Source organism: Artemia franciscana, chromosome 3 (genome assembly GCF_032884065.1).
Source record: "Artemia franciscana chromosome 3, ASM3288406v1, whole genome shotgun sequence".
NCBI classification, from domain to species: domain Eukaryota; kingdom Metazoa; phylum Arthropoda; class Branchiopoda; order Anostraca; family Artemiidae; genus Artemia; species Artemia franciscana.
The window spans coordinates 38,482,643-38,507,921 of NC_088865.1; the positions used below are offsets into that span (position 1 = coordinate 38,482,643).

At 36.3% G+C, this 25,279-nt stretch overlaps 1 protein-coding gene across 1 annotated transcript in view; it reads left to right on the forward strand.

Moving 5' to 3' along the window:
- The first annotated feature begins 2,629 nt into the window (after positions 1-2,629).
- The window catches only part of LOC136025253 (kinesin-like protein KIF11-B), a 208,655-nt gene continuing 186,005 nt past the window's right edge, over positions 2,630-25,279 (forward strand). The window contains 4 exon segments of the mRNA XM_065701097.1: positions 2,630-2,746; positions 7,019-7,160; positions 10,406-10,561; positions 15,559-15,716. Of these exon segments, the coding sequence (XP_065557169.1) occupies positions 2,706-2,746; positions 7,019-7,160; positions 10,406-10,561; positions 15,559-15,716 (497 nt within the window). The 5' untranslated portion in view covers positions 2,630-2,705.

A 25,279-nucleotide genomic window follows, 5' to 3' on the forward strand; every position in this document is an offset into this window, starting at 1 on the left:
AAATAGGCGTGGTGGGAGGTAGTTGCCCTCCGATATGTTTTGACTCTTAAAAAGTGAACTAGAACTTTCAATTGCCTATGAAATGAGCCCCCTCTGAATTTTATACGAGTAAACCTTCTATAACAATCATATCTGCCCCCAGGGCATAACTTACAATGCCGCCCCGGGCTTTGGGGGTGGTGTCGACCTCAGAGTTTTTGTTGCTTGATCTTTGAACTATTTTTGAAAAAATTGCCATCTCAGATCTTTTATCGGATGGGTTGGGGGAAGAGGGTGTAGGGGGTCTAGCCGTTCTCTGATCTTCTTAGAAACTGATCTAAAACTTTCAATTCCCTGTAAAATCAGCCCCTCTGAAGTTTATACGAGCACTACTTCCATAATAACCATATATACCCTCAGGGTCTTGTTGTCCTCCGATATCTTTTTAATTAAAAATTGAACTAGAATTTTCAATTTCTCGTAAAATAAACCCCCCTCTCAGGTTTTTCAAGTATCCCTTCCATAAGGACCAAATATGCCCCCAGGGCACAACATACGGCACCTGCCCAGGGCTCTAGGGGGGGCGGGGTTGTTCCGACCTAAAAGTTTTGTTATCTGACCTTTGAACTATTTTTAATAAATTAACTATCCCAAAATAATTATCACATGTATTTGGGGAAAAAGCCGTGAGGGGCTAGCTGCCCTCCGATCAAAAAGCCGTGAGGGGCTAGCTGCCCTCCGATCAAAAAGCCGTGAGGGGCTAGCTGCCCTCCGATCACTTTTGACTCTGAAAAAGGGCACTAAAACCCTCAATTTCCAATCGAATGAGCTCCCTCCGAAGTTTATACGATCATCTCTTCCGCATGAAGTGTCTCTGGGAGAAAAAAATATTAATAAAATATTGAAGGCTTATGGCTCTTTCTATAAGCAACGCATTAGCCTTGTCTCTCATAGTGTTATCAAAAATCAAACTAAAACTTTATCGTGTTAATGAAACAATTACTATTGGGGTACTTCTTTTTTGTTTTTTAAAAGGGCACTGACCCTTAATAGACTTGAAAATTATCCTGCTTTATAGCGCTTTAAAGAATTTATTTAAAACGTCTTAAATTAAAAAAAAAAAGTTTAAAATCTAACTTACTTCATTTTGAAAACCTATGAACCTAAAGCCAATCAACCTGGCAATAATTCAGAGAATCAGTTATATTTTATTAGAAAATCATACAAAACAGTTTTTAAGAGAGGACTACCAAATGAATTATATTTTGGGGAGGAAGGAGATTGTGGTTTTAATTGGGTTTTTAAGATTACTTTACGAGTTGGGAAATATTCTTTAGTTTTTAAGGAGAAATGTTATTTTCCTAAATTTTTATGACTAATTTACTAGTTGGGGAAACATTTCTTGGAAAGTCAAGGAGGGTTTAAACTCTCCCTTTAATACAGTCCTGATGCCGTATTCAGAAGACATATCTCCGCCAATATACGTTAGCTTCAACTGAACAAGATTTTTATCTGGAATTAATCCCCTTAAAAACAAACATCAGCACCACATTTGAATGGGTTGACTTTGACATCCGACTTGTCATTTTCGTGATTATTCCCGACAATAAATACAATGCATATCCCACAATCCCAAAAAGCACAATTACTTATGTAGTGACCTAAATGCACCTATTTGAACACATAGCTAGCCAGGATAAGCACGATCTTACACTACTCCAAACGAACCTAAGAATCTCCATTCTATTTTTGTTATTATTTCCGAAATTTGATAGCGGGAGGACGGAGAGAAATGTGAAATTCTAAGGGAATCTTTGTTTTATTTTTTTTAGCGAAACTGAAACTAAAATTAAACCTCAGTTTACCTCACTAATCAAATAAAATAACAATTATTTTCAGATGTTAAGCTAAATGATTGAACCTATTTTCCATTGCCAACGAAACTTACATAGCTTGCTAAAATGTAAAAAACCAAAACCAGAATACTAGAAATTCCCTGATTTGATGTCCTTAGAAAGATATTAAACACAATTATATTGATTTTCCTTATCTTGACTATATTATTGATGTTTCTGCAATGGGGCCAAATGGTGCGGTGGCAAGTTAAATCATATGCGACTATTTTAACGCTAGTTACATAATTATTAAATATATTAGCATTATCCATACCAAAAACCACACTTGTTCATTAAAACCGAATTTCACCTGATTAGTATACCAATTGTGTGTCCTGTTCGAAAATTTCAAGTTGAATATTGTTCAGCGCAAAATTCTTTTCACAATGGCTGTATCCCTTAAAAAGCGAAAAATTATCAAATCTTCAATTTATATCATTAAATATCCCCTCTCCTCTACCCCCCCCCCCCCCCCGAAAGAGGATTTTAAAGGCGGTAGCCCGACCTGTATTTTTGGTCATACATGCTCTTTTAGCTTTGAGTTGATTGTTGTTTTTAGCTTACTTTTGTGCTGGGCTAGCACTGATAATTGGCTCCTCTTTTTAATCTATCCAATCCTATTAATTTTAAATTAAATTTTCATTTGTTCCAGGTCAGTTTTGTCCTCCAAAAGCAATTTGTCTTCTGAGAAAAAGATTAAGGATTTCACTTTAGTTATTTCGAGCAGTGTTACGGATTTCATTAACTTCCAGAACATATCTAATTTGAAAATTCAAAATAACTTTCAACGATTTTCGTGTTTTAAATTCTGATAGAACTTGAAAGTTTAGAATGTCAAAAAAAGATCATATTCAAGTTTTTGTCAGAGTCAGGTAGCTATAAGTTTAGTATACCTGCTAATGTGTCATTCCCTTAGAACTTCTGGGTGGTAAGGCCTAGGATCCTAGAGCCCTGTTCCAACAATTTCATTGGATGACTAGAGTTGGTTTTAGTTTAACCGTGGCCAGCCCCTCTCCTAGTGGCTGGGTATAGTCTCATCACGGTTGTTCAAAGGTGGAAGGGTGGTCAGTGGGTAAATTTAGAGATGTTTGCATTACTGAGCTGTGAATTAAGTGAACATAACCTACAACTCAATACCTACTTTATGCTCTTTTTGAATGAAATAATTATCTGGTAAAATTCTAGTTAATTGACTTCTTGGTATCTTGGAAAGTGTTTAGGTTAGGAAAATGAAACTTTCAGGGAAGAGTCTACAGGCTAAAGTATGTCCCAGGAAGGTATTTTAAAGTACCCATCTCTACTCCTTCTCCCTCTTAAGGGCAAAAATATAATTTTTTTTTTAATTTAGGAAATGTATTTGCATACTTTTAAAACCTTATAACATAGATGGTAAAATTCTAGTTAATTGACTTCTTGCTATCCCAGAAAGGGTTTGGGCTAGGAAAATGAAACTTTCAGGGATGAATCTACAGACTAAAGTATGTCCTGGGAAGGTATTTTGAAGCAACTATCTCCACTCCTTCTCCCTCTAGAGGGCCCTGATCTTTGATGACCTTTGAAAATAGGCTATGTGTGTTATAAAGGTGAAACCTTGCAAAATAGATTTTCTGCTTAATTAAAGCACAACAAAATTGTATTCAGTTTCATAACCTTGATCAATTCCATTTGGTAAAATTCTAGTTGAGTGACTTCTTACTATCTCAGAAAGAGGTTAGGTTTTGAAACCCTATAAACTATGATTGGTTATGATTGGTTATGGGTTTCACCCATAAAGGTGAAACCTTGCAAAATAGATTTTCTGCTTAAAAGCACAACAAAATTGTATTCAGTTTCATAACCTTGATCAATTCCATTTGGTAAAATTCTAGTTGAGTGACTTCTTACTATCTCAGAAAGAGGTTAGGTTTTGAAACCCTATAAACCATGATTGAGTTAAGTTATGAAGCTTAAAATTCTTTTTTTGTACTTCATTTAAGCAGAAGATCCATATTGCAAGATTTTATTTTTATAAAACAAGGATCTTAAAGGTCATTGCCCACAAGAGAGAAAAGGAGTTGAGGTAGGTACTTCAAAATACCTTCCTGGGACATAGGCTACTTTGCTCTATAAATCCACAAAACAAGAGTTATTGTTTTTAATCCTTTTCTTTTGCCAAAAACAAGAGACAAATGTATAATGTTTGAGGTTCTATAAAGGGCTTAAAATTGAATTTCTGAGTACAATGGCTATTATATTCCAAAAGAGTATAAAAAAACATCAACTGGTATGTTCCCCAAGTGTAGTGGATAGGGCTTTTTTTTCATTTGTTTTCAAGTCAGGAAGGGGGTGCTGTAATTAATTTTGCTTCAGGTGTCCTATGCTATATACAAAGTTGGCTGATACTATTTTTAACTTTGGACACAAATAAGATGGAACAAGAAAAAATATAAGCAAAAAAATAGAAAAAGCAAAATATAAGAGTAAAACCCCCAGTAGACTCCTTGGACAGTACCTAATCTTAGACAAATGTTTCATCAAAGTAGAGGCTATATTCATAAAGAAAGACATTGTGTTCCTTGTCTTAGACATGATTTTGATAGTTTAAAAGATAAACTAGCTAAAACTAGGGGTACTTATTGGCTATATAATAAACCCTACAGAATTTCAATTGTGGATGTTGCAAACATGACACAAGAAACTTTACCACACAATTAGCTTTGGCTTGATTGGAAAATAAATTCTAGCTATATCTTATTTAAGTACTTAGTTGGTGGTTTGGTTAGGTTAGTATAATATAAGCTATGCCTCACCCTCCTCCCTCTCTCTAATGTTCAGATATATAGCCTAAATTTGTTTCTAAACTATTATATTTTCATCATATTTTGTTTGATTTCATTGGTATTAATTGAACTTCACTTTCTGAGTGTTTACTATATGACCAATAAGTACCAAACTAGGCTAGTTGGGATTGGCCTGCTAGGGGAAAAAAAAGCACCATTTGATTCCTTGATCAACACTCTTTCCAAATATAATTGTCACTAGGCTGTCATGACAATTCTATGCCCTCTCTCCCTAGTAGGGCTAGATATAGCCCTAAAATAAGTTTTATCCATTGCTTTTTTTTATTAGGTTGTCTCTTTCTTTAACAAATATTTTATGCTTAATCTGACTGGTCAATTGCATTTTGTTGCTATGAAATGATAAAGATAGTTGAATAATTGAAGTTCCATCAGCATACCTTATCAGCTATTGCAAATGCAAGAAGACATTGATCTGAATCTTCATGTTGATCTAATTAGCTTAAATTACCTTGAATTGCATTGTCCAGTGAAATAAGGATTAGATCCTGTAGAATTGCTGGTAAGGGATGATAATGGTTAGACCTCTCAATGGCATCCCACTCAGTTTGCTGCAGCTTTGATGACCATTCTCCACCAACAGCTTTTATAAAGGCAGCAGTGCTGGGGGTAGTGACTGATTTTTTTGGTGAGAGAATTCCACAAAATCACTATTCTGTAAGTGAAGAAGTTATTGCATAGTCTATGGCAGCTCTCTTCTGATACAATTTCCAACTATGCCCCTGGGCAGACTGGCAGTTGTGGCAGACTGGTCAAGTTGAAATAGCCTATTTAATGGAAAGTTATAATTCAGGAGCTTATGTGTCATAATAATATCGCCCCTTTTATGTCTGTAGACAAGAGTGGGAAGTTTCAGCATCTTCAGACAGGATGAGTTGTTTAAGTATTTGCATCCTTCAATTGCTTTTATGGCCTGTCTCTGAACTGTTTCTAACTTCTGCTGGTCACCTTTGTTGAGGAGGCTAGCAACACACATGCCAAACTCCAAATTAGGCCTGACCAATGCCTTATATAATTTAGTCATCAACATAGGTGACCTACTAGTGATTGTTCTTTTTATAATGCCCAGGGTTTGGAGTGCTTTGGCTACTGCTGTCTTGTGTGTGTATAGTGAAATTTTATTCTTTATTGACTATGATCCCCAAGTCTCTCTCCACTTCAGACAAGATAATAGTCTGTCTTGATCCATCCATCCCTAACATATGATAAGGGCATTTCTCATTTTTCTTTCCAAAGTGGATTGTTCAACATTTATTTACATTGAATTCAAGCCTCCACAAAGTTGCCCAATGGGAAAGTACCCACAGGTCATTCTGCATAGAGACTCTCTTATTGGGTGTATTGACAGGTCCAATGAGTTTGGAGTCATCAGCATAAAGATTTATTTTATTTTGACTGTGGTTGGTGCATCATTAATATAAATGCTGAATAAAGTTGGTCCTAAGATCCTCAACAACACTTAATAGTAAAAGAAAATCTAAGGTGTGTGCAAAATGTTGAAAAATAGACTTTATTTTTGACAGAAAAGAGGAACAATTCCCTTAATCTTGTACTTTCTGTTTAATTTTTGTGTTCTAAAAAGAGGGGCAAATACTCAATATTCACACTCCCCAATTATTTTTTTTCTTTCAATGCTGCAATAAAAACAAGTATACAGATGTAGTCATTGTACATTGAATAAAGAAAGGAAAATAGCCACCCCCTCATCCCCCCACCAAAAAAAAAACTATTTCGTCTTATAAAATATTGAAGCACAAAAAGTTAGATAATTGACCATCACAAATAATTTTAAAAACAATCCATCCCCTGTATCTCTCATAAAAATGAATATCCAATAAAGCATCTTAAAAAAATCATACTATTTTTTTTCATAGTATAATAGTAAAAAAGAAAAAAAGAATAGGCCAAATGGAGAGACAAAGTGAATTGACTTGGAAGTAAAACCATCAAAATAACAAAAGGCTTATTCTATCTTTGAGTTGTTTTATGGTTACAAACAAAAAGAGGGGGGAAGATCAATTTAAAGACAGAGTAATAATCATGGCCAAATGTCTCCTTTGTAGTCACCTGATGTCCAATTCCCTCTAAGAAACCTTTCTCATTCCTATATGATTCTTGGTTGTATGCTGATAATGTTCCATTCACAATAAGATATGAAGACATAGATTTTGCTAGCATTAATTTGAGTCAATTATAATTTTCAAGGATTTTCTGATTGGCTTATATATTAGAAAAATCTAAGTATTTGTAAAATCTCACTGCAAATTGAGTTGAAGCATATATGATAAATGTGTATATTTATTTTAGACCACAGAATGGACAGGAAAGAGCAAGATATTCACCTACTGTTGTGTCAGCACGAGGGACAAAAGAGCTGGAAATTCTGGACAAAGCCACTATGAGTAAAACTTTTACATTTGACAAGGTTTTTGGGCAGGAGTCAAAGCAGGTATGACGTTTTGATTTTTTGACATATTGTATCAATGCATAAAGATAACAAAAGTGCAAGAGTTATGTTTAGTTTTCACTCTAGATTGTTATATAAGTGTGTTATGATACAGACATCCCTCTTTTCAAGTCTATATGAACTTATTTTTTATATTAACCCTTTCAGGGCAGATGGCTCTGTCTGACACCATGCTTTTTTTTTTCATCAACTAATTGTATTACCAGTTGAGCCCATATTACCCAAGAAGTTAAGAAACTTCTTATTAACATATATTTTTATTAGATATTTATTTTTATTCTAATATTGGTAGTTTGTTGTAAAATCTTTATGCTTTATCAAATCACCTTTCTGTGAGTGAGTTCCTTTTGCTACTCTTTGAGTAAAATCTTTCTCTTTGTCTCTATGTCTTTTCTTCCTGTCTTTCCTTTTTTCTTTCTTTCTAATTATATAAAAATCAATATATTAGCCAAAATTATTTTAACCAATTTAAGGAAATTGGCAGCCTCCAACAAAAATATTGGTCTATGCAATGCCAAACCTATAAAATGTGACTATTTATCGAAGTTGTCAAAAAAACATCTAAAAATTCCTCAAGATTATAGTCATTATGTAGGCAAGTAGATTTCCTCATCAAAGGTTTCATTAAAACAATAAAACCCAAGCAAGCTATGCAAATGGGGTTATGAGCAGATAATGGTACTGTTGGAAGCTGTAAGATTGAAATATCTTCTGATTTTGTGCCAAGCTATGCTGAGCATATCCCCAAATATTGGTACTACAAGCCCTATTACATCAAATGATCTTCTGTTGCTGTTGCTCAGCTGTGGATGGGTTGGGGTATTCCTACACTGCCAACTCTGCACACTAATAAACTGAAAGGATTCAACTTGAAAGATAAAAAGCACAGTGGTCAAGAGTCACATGATTGGTGGTTGGATACAGTTCAATTGCATAGCAATAAAGCAGATTGACAGCTACAAAACAGTTCCATGTTCTGCCATTTTAGCCTAGAATTCATGTAATTAACATATGCGAGCAGTGCTAGGAATTTTCAAAGATAAAAACTATTGTTTCAAGGTCCTTTGTGATGACAGTAGGTGTATGTGTAGAGTAGACTCATTAAGTTTGTTCCCACAACTAAGCAGGATTTATTTCAAGATGGGGAAATGGTATGTGTAGAGTTTCTTCTATATTGTGCTGGTTTACATTGGGAAAGCCCACTATACCAGTGAGTGTGCACCGTTGATGCTCAAAACTGCAAAGCATGGTTGGCACATCTTTAGTTGCTAGTTTATCTTCTTTTTTTGTAAAAACTAGCATTGTTAACCTATGGAAAGTGTCATTGTAGCTAGGATATTACTATCAGTGCATATATAGAGCTAACCAAAATTGATTTAAAACATTGGAACTCTTTTAGATCCTCCTTGACAGTGCTTTTAGCTAAGGAGGGGGGGGGGCTCCCAAAAAGTAGAACAAAAGAGGTCCTATAGGAACATCAGGAAAGATTTAACCCTTGATTTGCACTTTTGTCTTCCTTAATCTTCCCTTGCCTAGAAAACCCTTTGGCCTCCCTCCCCCACAATAATCAGACCTGCTGTGAAACCATCAAGTAGATTGAAAATACGGGCAGGTATACCAAGTTTAACACAAATGAAAAAGACAGTAAAGTCTACTGCACAATAGGGGAATGTGTTAAGAATAAATTACTGTGATAAGAATTGTTTGGGAATATACTACCAAGGAATATGAGACCAAAGATACATGCTGCTGAAAAATAGGGGAAGCCTCGTAGCAATTTTTTTAATTGTTTTTGAGAACCGAAACGTTAAGAAAGACTGGATATAATAACATCCAAAGCTTACAGCATCCTATAACTTTGTACCTATGATATCCATAAAGGGAGCCTGAAAAATTTTACTGGAGGGAACAGAAAAGTGACACATCTTGAAGATGTGTGGTGTAGAAGAGACATATTTTATAAATTTATAACATACATGAAACATTTCCCAACTGAATATATGTTTTGGTAAAAATAAGTGTCACTTTTCACCAAAGTAGTGTTTCTTCTCTCTCCCTCTCTTTTTTTTGAGCATCCAGGTTTTGTCAGAGTTGTCGAAGTAAATGCTTTTCTCCAAAGTAAGGTATTTAAATGTTCATATGGTTTTGTGCTTTCTTACCAAGTCATCTTGTATGAATCTTATATGAATTTTTTTCATTTTCATTATATTTAATGTTAATTGACTGCTTTGAAAGAGGTTTAGGAAGGGTCTTTTCATTGATAATACCACTAGTAAAAAAAACTGTAGTTTTTGTGAGATTTCAAGATGGATACATTTTAGCTAAAAATGATGCATTTTTGGATGTTTAGAGGACACATTCTTGGGGGGAAAAGTTGACAACCCTGTGGCTGATATTTATTATTTTTTTTTGGCCAGAAAAGCATCAGATTTTGTCCAAATGTTAGAAATTGTTGCACTTTCTGGTCTTCTAGGGTAGAAGAATTTGAAGTGCTCCCTTCTTAGTGCGCTTAATACCCCTCACCGTTATGGCCCTTAATACCCCTCACCATTATTAGAAAATTATGTTTACACTAGGCTCTTGTTGTTCCATGGTGATTTATTTATGTAGCTGCAATTATGGTTTGCTGCAGGTGTTCATTTGCTAAGTTTTGCTTTATGAACTCTTTTTGTTTGCTGTTTCTTTTACCTTTAAGTTCAAACAAGGCGTATCCAAGATTTTTGTTCGGGGGGGGGGGGCATAAAAATGTGTTTTTACTCATTTTTATTATGTTTTTGCGATTTGAACAAGTGTTTTTTTTTTGGGGGGGGGGGGTCGAGCTCCCTAACCTCTGCCCTGGATACAGTCTTGAGTCCAAACATCAATATTATTGATGCAATGATAAAATAGAATTTCAAAAACTGTAAGCTTTTCATAAATCTGAGTTGTGAAAATCTTGTTGATTCTTAATGGTCCCTCTATTCAATTTTATTGCTTGAAACAAATCATACTTTTTTTATCATCAGTTTTGCTAGTCAAGTATAATTATTAGTTGCATTATTTGAGCCAAATTCTTTGGTTATCCATAGTGAATATGATGTAAAAATTGGACTCTTGAGGGAAAATATATACAAAAGTTGCCTAAAATGCCCCCACTGAAACCCCCACCTTTCCCTTAATTAGGATCTTCAAGTAGACAGTGTGTTTGTATGATATATTTTAAGTTCTTACAAATATTCTTCTGACAGGTTGATGTCTACAAGTCAGTTGTTTCTCCAATGATTGAAGAAGTGCTAGCAGGATACAATTGCACTGTCTTTGCATATGGTCAAACAGGCACTGGAAAAACCTTCACAATGGAAGGAGAAAGGAATGAACACGCCAATAATTTATCCTGGGAGAACGTGAGTAGCCTTTCTCCTTGTCAGTTGTAGGCTTATATGCACAATGACTGGCAGCTCAATGAAAATATTAGGGCGTTACGTATTATAGTAGGACCCAGGGCTGGGTAGTTGAGGTGGGTGCATTGAATTGAAACACGGAAAATTGTGATTATGCCGAAATTTGTAACTTGCTTTTGGACAAATTGTTTTGGATTGGAGGTTGAGGTCAGATTATGTGTATTGCCAGATTCGTATCCAGTGTTTTTACTTTGTAGTTGCTCAACTGTAAATGCTAATAATGCTAGTACCTCGTCTTTGTTTTTGGCTGAGGAAAAAAGAAATAAAGGCAGCTGATGCTGTAAAGTCCATTTCCCAATTTCAAAATTATGAATCCCTTCTTGTGGCAATTATTGAAACTATCCCAAGTATTTTAAAAATATTAAGCATTTAAGCTGACCACCACTGTTTTAAACCCCTTAGCTTTAAGAGTGAGAAAATGATTAGAGAGGCAACTCAAGTTTGTCCTTGAGAAGATAAGAACAACCAATGCCATCTAGTATTGCTCAGAATTTTGCAAAAGACTGAATAAAGTTATTAGGAATGTTTTCTTTTCATATATTTTTTTTTCTGTTGTTTGTATGGGGCCAAAGATAGAAGAACCAATTTTTGCTAAAAGGTAGGATGTTTTGATTAGCTTATATTTATTTAAGCTGTATGTTATTGAGCCTTCCTCCAGACTTGGAGCCCAGAGGTAAAGGGCTTGAGTCCTGGTGTCACTGTTTATTTGGTTTGAAACGGGTGTCGTGACTCTGTAAGCTCAGCCAGAGTCGACACAGCTGCAAATGAGTATCTGGAGAAATGTGGGCGAAAACCATGAGCTGCTTTTGATGATTTCCCCCCAATCACGCATTGCACTCCCGAAGGCATTGAATTAGGAGATTGGTACTGGAGATTGGGGATATTGGTACTGTGCAACGCAGACTATTGATCAAAATAGTAAAAGCGTTTTTTTGTTTTTTTTTTGAAGCAAATTATATGTAATTGAAGTCTGCCTGCTCTCTGCATGCTACCCTAATCATTATTTTCTATTTTGTAGTTATTAATAAACGACATTAGCAAAAAGCTTTATAATTAACTGTGACTTGAGATTGGATCTAAATAAATCAAGGCCTTTAATTGAAATCCCAGTTTTGATGAATAAAAGTTATCTTGAATATTTCCTATTCTGCTTGACAAAAGTGGATCTGTGAGTTTTCGGTTAAAGCAGCGAATTTTAAGTAGGAAAATAGCCTATATTAGTCAATGTAAAGCAGACTGTGTTAGAGTAGCAAAATTTCCTCTTTTATCAGTTTCTCTTCTTTCATTCTTCACTTTTCTTTCTTTCTTTTTTTCTTTGCATAAACGAATTGTACCATTCAGAAATGGTACAAGGAGATATTTGCGAGAAGTGGTTTTTTAACCCTTAATAAGTGCCAGCCGGGAATAAAAAGCAAATCTTTTGTCGAAGTTTTTTTTAAATATCTCCAATTCTCCTCAAGTGCCTTTGGACTTATCTGGGCAGAAAAGATCCCGGGATACAAATGTGATAACTATTATTTCTTTTAGAATACTGCAGAAGTACATTGCTGTATTGGTTTGTAATTTTGTAAATAGATAATGTATTACGATAGCTTAAATAATTATTATTATTTCTACTTTCTGTGAAATTTTTAATTATTTCCTTTTACGAAGTAAAAAAAATGTATTGTTATTCACAGATATACTGTGACGTAACATGTACCACTGAAAAAGAAAAACATATACTGTATGCACCCATACAGTTGCGTCGTGTGGGGGGGGGGTAGTTGCCCGCCCCGAATAATTTGGAGAAAAGTTAATATACACTCCATGCCCATTGACTCTTCAGATGTGGGCCCCTCCCCCTCCCCAATAAAAATGCTGGAGCTACGCTCCTGTACCCATATAGATTTTGCAATATCTTTTCAATTAAGTGCTTCTAGCTTTTTTTTCGAAATTCCCGTAAATTTGTTTTTGCAATTAATTGTAGCAAAAAGATTGGCCAAAGTAACAGTTACCATTCTTGAATCTAAGTAGCGAAGGATGGGGGTACAATGTATTATTTGTTTTTTTTTGGTTCGTTTGTTTGTTTATTTTAGACCAGGGTAGTTGGTATCAAAGGAGTTGTCGTAGAAACTTAAAAAAAAGTTCATTCGATCGGAAATTGAGAGGTCTAGTGCCCTTTTTAATAGTCGAAAGTGACTGGAGGGCAACCCCTTCCCCACACCCAGCAATTTTGAGATGGCCATTTGTTGTTGTAGAAACTTTGAAAAGGGTTCATTCAATTGGAATTGAAAGGTTAGTGCCCTTTTCAATAGTTAAAAGTGACTAAAGGGTAACAAGCACCCCCCATGCTCATAATTTACCCAAACACATCCAATCAATATTTTGAGATAGCTGCTTTTTCCAGCATAGTTGAAAGGCCTGGAAATTATGTCTTTGAGAATGACACCCACAATCCTCGGCGCAAGAGTTGTAAGTTATCCCCAAGGGCATAGAAGGTGTTAATGGAAAGGGTCGTTGTATAAACTTTGGAGGGGGCTCATTGAATTGGAAATCAGAAGTTCTAGTGCCCTTTTAAGAGTCAAAGTAATTGGAGGGCAGCCCTTGCCCCACGTCGTTTTTCCCCCAAATTCATCCTACAGAAATGTAGAGATAGCCATTTGTTCAAAAAATAGTCCAAAGATAATATAACAAGGCCTTTAGGGTTGAGATTCTCAATTATGTCTTTGGGAATGACACCCCCCTCCCTACAACCCTCGGCGCAAGGGTTGTAAGTTATCCCTAAGTGCATACAGGGTGTTAATGGTAAGGGTGGTTGTATAAACTTTGGAGGGGGCTCATTGGATTGAAAATCAGAAGTTCTATTGCCCTTTTTAAGACAAAGTAATTGGGCAGCCCCCGCCCCACGTCGTTTTTTCTCCAAATTCATCCTACAGAAATTTTGAGATAGCCATTTGTTAAAGAATAGTCCAAAGATAATATAACAAGGCCTTTAGGGTTGACACAATCCCCCAGAGTCTTGGGGTAAGGGTTGTAAGTTATGCCCCTGAGGCATATAAGGTTCTTATGGAAAGTATGATTGCATAAGCTTAGGATCGGATGGAGCTCATTTGATTGGAAGTCAGAATTTTTAGTTCCCTTTCTATGATTCAAAAGTGAATGGAGGGCAGTCAGACCTCCCCCTCCCAAGCGCATCATTCCCTAAAACACATCTAATCGAAATTTTAAGAAAGCTATTTTGTTCAGCATTGTTGAAAGGTATATTAATTATGTTTCAGGGAATGTCAACCTCCCCACAGTACTCAGGGCAAAGGCTGTAAGTTAGGCAAATCGTTCATTGTTCACACATTTTGTATGTTATTGAGAAATGTGTGCTTGTTTGAACTTTACTTTACAAGCAGACGAAGGGAATTCAGGTGAGCCTTTCAGAGATTGTTGAGGCGAATGTTGAACTAAATCAAAACACGTTATATTTATACGGATTTTCAAAAGGGTGCAACTCAGGAACAACTGACTGAGTATATTAGTTTGGAAAATTCAGGAAATGGTAAGGGAGATGATCAAAAAGGCAATATTTGCATGCTACCAATGCTACTACAACTATCACCACTACTACTGCCACGCTAATCCATTCACAATATTGAAGCAAAATTTGAACTGAATCAAAAGACGCTAAGTACATGCGCATTGTCAAAAAAGCGTTTATGAAGAATTAATGCGGGTATTAAGTCGGAATTTTCAGAGAATGCTTAAAGGGGAAGATCAATCTGACCAAAAGACAGTATGTGCACTTTCGTGCTATGACTACTGTAACTACTACATTTACTATTACTGCTACTTTTATTGCAACTACTTGTAAGGCTAAGAGCATTGAGAAGAAAATTTCAAGAAGTATATGAACATACAGGTTACCGAAAGAACACCAGCAATGTTCTACTGACCAATAGGCAATATGATATTGTTACTGTTGCTACTAGTACTACCGCTATTACTATTAACACTATTAATAGTAATATCAATCCTACTACTGTGACTACTATTACAACGATACCTAAGGGTGGGTGTGAAGGGGAAATTTTCAAGGAATTTTAAGGGGGGAATGTGAACTGAATCACAACATACCGTCTGTATGCAGGTTGTCAAAAGGGTGTAATAGCAGTATCTTAAGAAGGATTTGATGTATATAGTTGAAACTAACAGGGCTTGTTTTAGGGATATTCAACTAACCAAAAGAAAATATTTGCATCCTAATGCTACTACTTCTATTCATACTACTGCTACTGTTACTATTATTACTGCTTCTGTTCTTATTGCTGCCACTAAAGCTTAGGCTACTACAATTAATTTTACTGCTACTTCTACTACTACTGCTATTAAAATTAAGCATATTAAGGTGAAAAATTTGGGATACATAGAAACTGTATGGAACTAATTTGAAACACACTATGCCCACACAGGTTGTCAAGGAGACGCATCAAATATGCTTCAGAAACGGTTAATGATTTGTATTAAGCTGAAACTTTCAGCGCGTTTTGAAGGTGATGTTGAAGAAACCAAAGGTGCTATACGCATACTGCTACCAATGCTGCCACAACTATTGCTACTGTGCAAGCTAAGGGTATTAAGGTGAAGCTTTTAAGGAATATATAGGCGGATGTTGAACTAAATCAAAACAAACTATGCGCATGTGGACTTTCAGAAAGATAGCAAAGCAATATGTGAAGAGCAACTTACATTATTAATTTAGACCTTTAAGGGTAAGTTGTGGGGGATCTTGAACTACCCAGAAGGCACTGTATATATATACTTTTAATAGTGACACTTTTATGGAACGTTTAGGGGGAGTTTCAATTAAATGAAAAACTGTATGTATGTAGGTTTTTGAAAGGGTATATAAACAATTTATTTATGTACTATCTATTATTTATTTGCTATTATCTCCGTTTTGTTTGTTCTAGGATCCGCTTTGTGGTATAATTCCGCGTGCACTTTCACAGCTGTTTGATGAACTTCGAAGACAAGAGCTTGAATTTACAGTGAGAGTCTCATTTGTTGAGCTTTACAACGAGGAGCTTTTTGATTTGCTATCAGCTGAAAGTGATTTGTCCAAACTCCGGTAAGTGTTTTCTTTTGGAAGCCATGGGCTGCCCAGACGCAGCCTTCTTTGTAGTGTATGTGCGCGAATAATAAGCTGCCGGACATGGTGCTTTTCTTATGGAATCTTAAACTTTTAAAACGTGGCTGCTCAAAACGGAAAGTTGGTTGGTCATACTGTCATTAAGCATGCTGAGGAAAATAGGGCGAGCTTAAGCACTAAAACTCAATGCAAAGTGGTTTAGTATCAGCTTCTTTTATTTTTTATATTTTCAAAAAGAAAACCTGTAAGAAATGTATTGAGTTTGGATGTTTAGATATTTATTTATAAATAATTGAATAATAAAAATTGAATAATATTTATTTATGAATAATTGAATAATAAACAGTATGAATTCAGAGTTCAAGATGAAAACATCTATCTGGTTTAGGTTTATTAAATTTGAAATCCGGTATGTTCTTGAATTAATTTAGTGACCATGAGTTAACTAAGTGATCATTTAATGACTTTTTGATACGGATTAAATGTATTGTGGTCTAATGAATTAGTTTCAGAACATTTATTTATATCTTGAGTAGTTAGTTATTCCATCTAAATCGGTTTCAATTTTGGTATGCCGAGCCGTTTTTCTTGTATTGTCGGAGATAGACTGTGCAGAAGGGAGCGATAGCGAACATCAAGTGCCGTAGTACCGGCTGGATTTTTTAAATCCTTACACTGCTGGGGATGGGTGATTCGAGTATACACACTTCCCAGAAATTCTATTTGCTGCGGGATTTATAAAGCCTGTAATTATTCGAGTTATTCATTTAGTTCCTGTACGGCGAATACAATTCGGAAAGTAATTATTAATATTGGCTTCTATGGTGTGGATTTTTTTTCGTGCTATGGATCTGATCTAAGATTGTGAGTTTAGATTTACTTACGATATGGTAAAAACCAACGAATCAGATTCTATAAGCCAATCCGCTACTTATGTTTATTCACCCGTGCTGATATTTTTACAAGTGAATTTCCGGACAGGAATCTATGATGACTCTGTTGCTAAGCATGCCGTTGGCTTTTTTGATGAGAAATAAAGAGTGCAAAAGCGGAACTTGGTCTTGTGCCTCTCTTAACCGAACCTCAAGGGGACGAAAAGGGGATCTGACCTCACTTAGGCATTTAAATGACATACTTGAATTTTTGCGAAAATGCGACAATGAGCAAGTTGACCTGCCCACTTTTGTCATCATCTCTCCAATGGAAGTACCGGTAAATCCTGCAGCAGCTTATTCGAAACTTGCCTATAAAGTAACCTTAATGGAAACTACGCTAAAGACTATTTGTGATAAGGTGACATCCTATGATCTGAACTTTCCATCTCTACCGAATCCTAGCCCCCATCCTTCACAAAAACCCATGATAGTTCTGGTCTCGAATTTTCCGTCTTATTTGATTGATCCTGCTAAACGCAAATAAGCAATTGACCAAGTTTGTGGGCTCGAAGCTGTACAGAGTATCAAGCCCTTTGGCGATAAGCTATTAGTTCGCATTGACAAAATTGCTGCGAAAGATTTTTTGTGACGCAGTCCCTGGCGTACTGAAGGACTGTCACGTCAAGTTGAATGGACAAAAACACCATGGGATACTGAAAAGTATACGGGAGAAATTAGATCTTAATATGTTTAAGGGCTGTGACGGTGTGATTGATCCGAAACGCATAGGAAAATTGATGGCAGTAAAAGTGACTTTTACAGATGGAATCACACTCTCAAATGCTCTGCGACTCGGCAAAAAAGTGGGATATGAAGTGTTCCGAGTTCATGTGTTTGTGAGACCACCAAGTTCTTGTTAAAAATGTTAGTCTCCTAATCACAGTATATCCAAATGTGATAGGTCTGTGCGCTGTTTTCGTTGTGCTGGGCAGCACGAATCCTACACTTCCTCCCCCTGTCAAGAAGCGAATCCGAAATGCGACAACTGCGGTGGCCCCCATGTGTCCTTCAGTCTCAAATGCCGTATCCTTCGTTAAGTCCTGTCTAAGAAGAATAACATCCCTAAATGATAGAGTCAGGAGACTTAAGTTTAGGCTCCTTTAATATTAATGGGACTAAAGATAAGGATCACACAATTAACGAGATGTCAGACTACGACATTTTATTTCTTCAAGAGTATCTTCTTCCTGCTGCCAGTGTCAATTTGCTGCGAAGGAGCAGTGCGCATTTCGTGTTCACTACCGATGCCCAGCGCACTAGAGGGAGACCCTCTGCAGGTCTAGCTTGCATCAATAAGCAAAGTTTGTCGGATCTTTCACCTTTCCTCTAAAAATGTAACGACAATTTTAATGCAATAAAATCGGAGATTGTGTGCTCATCAATGTGTATCTGCCATGTGACCAAAAACGCATTGCTTTCCTCACTCAATTTTCCAGCGCGTGCTCCTCTGTGAAGAATCTGGTCAAAGACGTAGAAAATAGTGGCTACAAATGACTTTTTATCGCTGATTTCAACTGTGTCCACGTGTACTGACCTAGTCTTAGATTCTCTCCCAAATAATTACCGAATCGTGGAAAAAGACCTTAATTACAGTTACATTCATAATAGTGGGGCTTCATCTAATATTGATCATTGTATTTTCTCTACTGCTTTATCTTGTTCGACAGTGCGTGTGGATGAAGATGAACGCGATTATGACCACTTACCCCTAGCCATTACCCTTTGTGTGAATCAAACTAGCCGTAATTTGGTTGGCACAATTGCAAAGAAGTGGTGTTACAAAAGGGATTGGTCGAATGCTAAGAATGTTTTATATATTACTACTCTAGCTGGACTCCTTTTTAATGTCCGAGTCCCATTTTACCTGCTTTATACTGATACTTTCTCATAGCTAGCTCGTTTGGATGTGAATGTCTATTATTACCGTATCAATGAATGCTTAAAACATGCTGAAGAAGTCGCTTTGCCTCTAATCCAAGTGTGTTCTGATACCGTGGTTCTATCTAAAGGGAAGATCCTGGATTAAAGTCTTTCAAGAACCGTGCTAAATTGTGGCTGAGGGTTTGGATCGCCCGCGGCCGACCAAAGAGTGGACATGTATTTGAATTAAAACAAAGGTCTAAGCTGCATTTTAAACGGTATTTACGCAGTGTTAGCTATAAGGGCTCTGAGTTTCCTAAAGATGCAGCTCAGTGGAGACGTGTAATCAGTTTAATCAAGATGAATTGTTATACTGACAGTGGTGTTTGTATTTCTAGTGACGCTTGGCTGAAACATTATAAAGGGATTTTTGATGTAAATAATGTGCATTATCTTTTCGCAGATCTTTATTCTAAACTTTCGCCCCCAAATGTTCAACAGAGACATGTTATTCCTGTTTCCCTTGCGGCTGTTCTAAATGGTGTAAACAACTCAAATCAAAAAGCGTGGACTCTGATGATATTTGTGTGAATTACTTGAATTTAGAGTCATTTGGTTTGATTTCACATTTACAATTATTTTTCCAGATGTGCTTGTCATCTTCCCTTGTTCCTGATTCATTTTGTGCGGAACTGTCACTTCTATTTTGAAACGCGGAAAAGACCCCTTGAATTGCAATTCTTATAGACCAATTGCAGTTGCCTGCAATCTAAGTAAGGTACTTGAATACATTCTTCTGCCACATATCAATACAAACTGCGACCTTGATGTGAATCAGTCCGGATTCAAATCACGTGCTGGTTGTCAACATGCTCGTCGTGCATTGGCTACTCTATTACAGGTTGCTCAGGCCAACGGTCATGAACTTCACATTTTGTACGCTTGACTTAGCTAAGGCATTTGATACTGTTTGCCATGCCCAGCTTTGGCATTCTCTTGCTGTATCAGGAGTTAATTCTTTAATTATTTTATTGCTGCGTTTATGGTATGGTTATTCTTATGTTAGACTGAAGGTGCAGTCAGGTGTTTTCGGAAATATCCCTGTCAAGTCAGGTGTATGTCAAGGTGGAGTTTTCTCCCTATATTTATTCAAAATGTGCTATAATCATGTGTTGACTAATATCAAATCTACATGTTTTCTAGACTACACCAATATCTCCTACGTTACTCACGCAGATGATATATTGTTGATTAGCAGAACGAGATCAGGCCTGGTCCACTCAGTTGATCTTGTTTCTCGTCTTTTTTCTAATATTGGATTAACCCTGAACGTTGCTAAATATGAGTACCTGGCATTCAACGTAAAATTACCAGCTACAGTTTTAGCACTACCATGTGGATCTTATCCTACCACTACCATGTGGATCTTATCCAATTCGATGTGTGAATGTTATTAGGTGGCTTGGTATCCATATTTGCAGTACGCTCTCTGGGCTCCGTATAAAAGCTTCCGTCGGCATTAAAATAAAAAGCTTCAGATCGATTTGATTGGAAATTGAGAGGGCTAGTGTCCTTTTTAATTGTAGAAAGTGATCAGAGGGCGACCCCCCCCCCCCCACGTCCATAATTTCTGGAAACATTTCCGATCAAAATGTTGATATAACCATTTTATTCAACGTAGTTGAAAGGTTTGGAAATTATGTATTTAAAGCTGACAACCCCCACAACCCTCAGGATAAGGGTTGTAAGTTATGCCGTTGGTCATATATGGTTTTTATAGAAAGTGTTGTCGTGGAAACTTCAAGTATGGGTTCTTTGATTGGAAATTCAGAGAACTAGTGGCCCTTTTTATTATTTGAAAGTGATCGGAGGGTAAAAGTCCCCCCACGCTCATCGTTTCACCAAATATTTCCAATCATCATTTCACCAAATATTTCCAATCAAAATTTTTGAGATAGCAATTTTGCTTAACATAGTTGAAAGGTCCGGAAATTGTGTCTTTGAGGATGACAAATCCCCCCCCCCCATCCCTCAGGTCAAAGGTTTTAAGCTATGCCCTGGGGGCATGTAAGATTTTTATAGAAAGCTTGGTCATATAAACCATGGAGGTGGCTCATTGGATTGGTAATCAGAAGCTCTTTTTAAGAGTCAAAGTGATTGGAAGGCAGCTACCCCCTCCTTCCCCCCCCCCACATACACACGTCGTATTTTCCCGAAATGCATCTAATAAAATTTCGAAATGGCCATTTTTTCAAAATAGTCTAAATATCATATAACAAGGCTTTTTGGGTTGAAACAAATCCCCAGAGCCGGGGGGCAAGGGTTGTAAATTATGATGCTAGGCATTTAGGGTTTTTATGGAAGGGATGGTTGTTTAACTTTAGAAGAGGCTTATTTGGTTGAAAACTTGAAGTTCTAGTTCCTTTTTTAGCGTCAAAAGTGATGGAGGGCATTTATCCCCCCCCACACACACAAACCAGTCGTGGTACCCGAAATGCATCGAATAGATATTTTGAGACAGTCCTTTTATTCAAAATAATCAAAAGATCATATAACAAGGCTTTTGAGGTTGATACAAACCACCAGAGCCTGTGGGTGAGGGTTGTAAGTCCCTGGGGCATTTAAGGTTCGTATGGAAGGGATGATTTTATAAACTTTAGAGGTGGCTTATTTCGTTGAAATTGGAAGTTCCAGTTCCGTTTGAAGAGTAAGTAGTGTTGGAGGGCAACTAGCCCCCCGCTATTCTAACTGCCCTTCTTTTCACCAAATGTATCTGGTTGAAATTGTGCGATGACAATTTTGTTTAAAATAGTCCAAAGAACATATAACAATGCCTCCAAGGTTGGTTCAATCCCCTGAGCCGCGGGGAAGTTATAGTGCACTTTTTAAGAGTCAAAGTGATTTGAGAGACCCCCCCCCCACTCACGCCCATCATCTTCCATGGCAAACATCCAAACAAAGTTCTCAGACATCAATTTTTTTCAACATTGTTGAAAGGTTCAGTAATATGCGTTTGGTTATGTCAACCCCCCCCCCTTCCCGAGGCCTCAGGGCAAGGGGGGTAAGTAATGCAATTTGCGCATTGTTTACCTATAGTACATGTTATTGAGAAAAGGTACGAATGTTTGACCTCTACCTTCCCAAAATACGTAGGGCATCAAGATGAGTCTTTCAGGGAATGTTGAGGGGAGTGTTGAAATAAATCATAACATGTTATGTGTATATGGGTTGTCAAAAGGGTGTAATTCAGGAATAACTTAGTATATTAATTTGGAATCAGGAGATGATAAGGAAGATGATCAATTGACCAAAAAGGCAATATTTGCATGCTACTGCTACTGAAATTGCTGCTGCTTCTGCTGCTACCACAAGTACTATTACTACTATCACTAGAACTGCAACTTCTGTAGCGAGTACTACTAAGGCTGAGTATATTGAAAAAATATCTGGAAACGCTGAGGGGAAAGTTGTACTAAATCAAAACGTACTATGTGTACACAGATTGCTGATCGGGCATATCAGCAATATTTTTGGAATGTTTTATCATATCAAGAGGAAACTTCAGGGGCATCTAGAGTGGGATGTTGAGTTGACCAAAAGGCAAAATTTACCTGTTACTACTGCTATTAATACTGCTGCTACTTCTGTTACTACTAATAATTATACACTATTACTGCTTCTACTTTTCCTACTACTAGCACTAGTACAATTAAGGCACACGTATGAAGTTTAAAATTTGACAGAACCTTAAGGGGAATTTGAACTAAATCAAAATACACTATGCGCATGCAGATTGTCAAAAGGGTGTATCTCAGGAATTGATTTGGGTATTAAGCTGAAACTTTCGTAGAATACTTAAAGGGGAAGATCAATTGACAAAAAGATAATATATGCATGTAACTACTAACACTAATGCCACTGCTACTTTTCCTTATGCTACTACTGCTACTAAACTATTCCAACTACTACTTCAATTGCAACAAATTGTAAGGCTTAGAGTATCAAGGTTAAAAGGGCGTCAAAAGGGTGTCAAAAGCGCGCATTAAAAATATTTTTGGAACGGCTTAACGTGTCGAGGTGAAACTTCAGGGGCAGCGTAAAAGCGATGTCAACTGACCAAAAGGTAATATACATATGCTACCACCGCTGTTAATACTTCTGCTACTGCTACTACAAATACAACACTAACACTGCAACTACTTTAACTACCACCGAAACTACTGTGATAATAGTACTATTAAGGCTAGGTCTATGAAGGTAAAATTTGAGAGAATATTGATGGCAAATTTGAATTAACAAGAGACTATGTGTATTTAGATTGTCAAAATAGCGTATCTTAAGAATTGATTTGTGTATTAAGTTGGAACTCTCAGAGAATTCTTAAAGGGGAAGATCAGTTGACCAAAGGCAATATATGCACACTACTACTAATACTGTTGTTACTGCAACATTTACTAGTTCTACTACTTTTATCGTTGCTCCAATTTCTAGTTCTATCACAACTACTTGTAAGGTTAAGCGCATTAAGATAAAAATTTCAAGAAGTATACGAATATACGATAATGATGTGTGAATATATGAAATAAATTTTAAATGTTTCCACTTTTATTACTTTAATGAATCAAATATTACTAACATTTTAAGGGATAAATGTCAGCTTATATATATATATTAAACTGACAATTCACATTCATTTGTATTCTGTTTCAGTAAATTGCAAATTGTGTTATGGCCTTGGGAAGGCATAGAGATTCTAGCCCTACTCATGTTAATTTCGGCTGGTTTTGAATTTGACTCGGGTATTTGTTTTAATTTCTATTCGTTTTGGGTTTCATTTATCAATCGATGCCGATTTATGTTAGTTTTACGCTTGGTTTATTATTTGATTTAATTTTTTGCTCATTTTTGGTTCAATGGAATTCTTTACTTTTCTTTGAAAATACTGATTTTGTGGGAAATGTTTTTTTTTAATTAATTGAGAGACAAATGAGGGAGTTTAATTAATAATTAGATGTTTGACGACCGTCGTCTTCAGGGACGAGTAGTTTGTGTTATTCTACTGACTGGCGTACCTTTCTTTTATTTTTAGCAGTGTCTATTTATGATTATGAATAGTAACGGATAGTTTAAATACAACAAACTAGGATCAGTGATATTAAATTGCAAGTTTTGAGATTTTTCATTCATTATTCAATTCAAAAGGTTTCGAGGGGCTAACAACTTCATTTTCTAATTTACTCATTGAAAGAAAGAATTCAGATTACAAATCTGAGACAAATTTAGAGACTTGAATTGACTGTTGGACCGTGGTTTTGTTTTCGAATAAGGGACGTGAAAATTTTACTATTTAGTGTACTTATTATTGGTTCCAAATATGCATCTTAGGCTAAGACAAATCATTTGTCTACATTTTCCTTTATTTCCGACAGGTTTGAAGGTAATAACATCGGTCTGCGTAATCGGTATCGGTTATAATGAAGTGGGTTACGCAGCTATTATAAAAAAAAAATGCTTGACAATAATGTGGTTTCGCAATTACTATGGTAAAGAGTAACTGCAGCAATATCATTCTGAAAAGTTAGGGTTAAATACATAGTAATAATTAGACTCTATTTAATAAGGTATATACCCAAGTGTTTCTGCCGCTCCTTTTTTTCGAATTTTTTGGGAAATCTCTTGGGGATACTGGACAGATCACAGCTAATGAGCCAAAAATAATGAAAGAGAGAGATGATTCCAAAGTCTCAGCTACCGTTTTCTGGAGACATCTGGCAGTTTATAACTGGTCACAGAATTCCTTTGTTGTTTTAAAATCACTTTTCTGTGAATAGGCTGCGCAGCAGCCGAGTGAACCTGACACATTGACGATAAATCATATCAGTCTAGTTAAAAAAAATCACCCAGTGATAATTTATTGCGCCCCCTGATATTGTGTGTTCCTAGGCCCGGCAAATCCAGATCCAAAAATCCAGCAAATCCAGACCTATATACCATAGTCATCTTTGGCAATGAGAGTTAGCATCTTTCGCCAGAGAGTGTACGTATTACTGGTATCTGATTTATTTGAGGATACGAAAAATTTGTTTCCATTTCCGCTACAGAGAGGGACGTGCAAGTAAGAATAGATTGTTTGGACGGCTATTTTCAAAAATGAAGCATTAGAAAATGTGCAAATTAATTAACAATTTTCTGTGTCCTGGCCGGGTTTAGCCTCGATGGGGGGATATTCGAGGGGTGCTATCGTACTCACTCCAGTGAAAACTAGTTCATTTTACGAGTTGATGCCCCTGATATCCTACTTATAGCTAATCGATAGCAAATAAACAAAGCGAAAACAAACAAATAAACAAACGGGGTTTCATTCTTGTGCCAGTATGGCTACGTTTTATTTGTTTTTATTCATATAATTAACATATATATATATATATTCAACATGTATTTCTAATATATTCTGATAATGGTACATTATTCAAGGCTTTATTGACTTGCAAAGTCAAGATAATATTTGTAAACCCCTTTCTCGGATTCATGACCAAAGTTTTGCTGTTGCAGCACTTCCGTTGGCAAAATCGAAAAAGTGCTACTGCAATACTTCACATTGACCAGGCAAAGTAAATTTATTTCCAGTTTGGGTTCACACTTAAATAGTCTCAGCTCCGCGTAAATCCATATATTTGACAGCCATGTGCTTGAATATGAAATTTACGGACCGTAAATGTTTACTAAATTTTTACTTATGTACATACT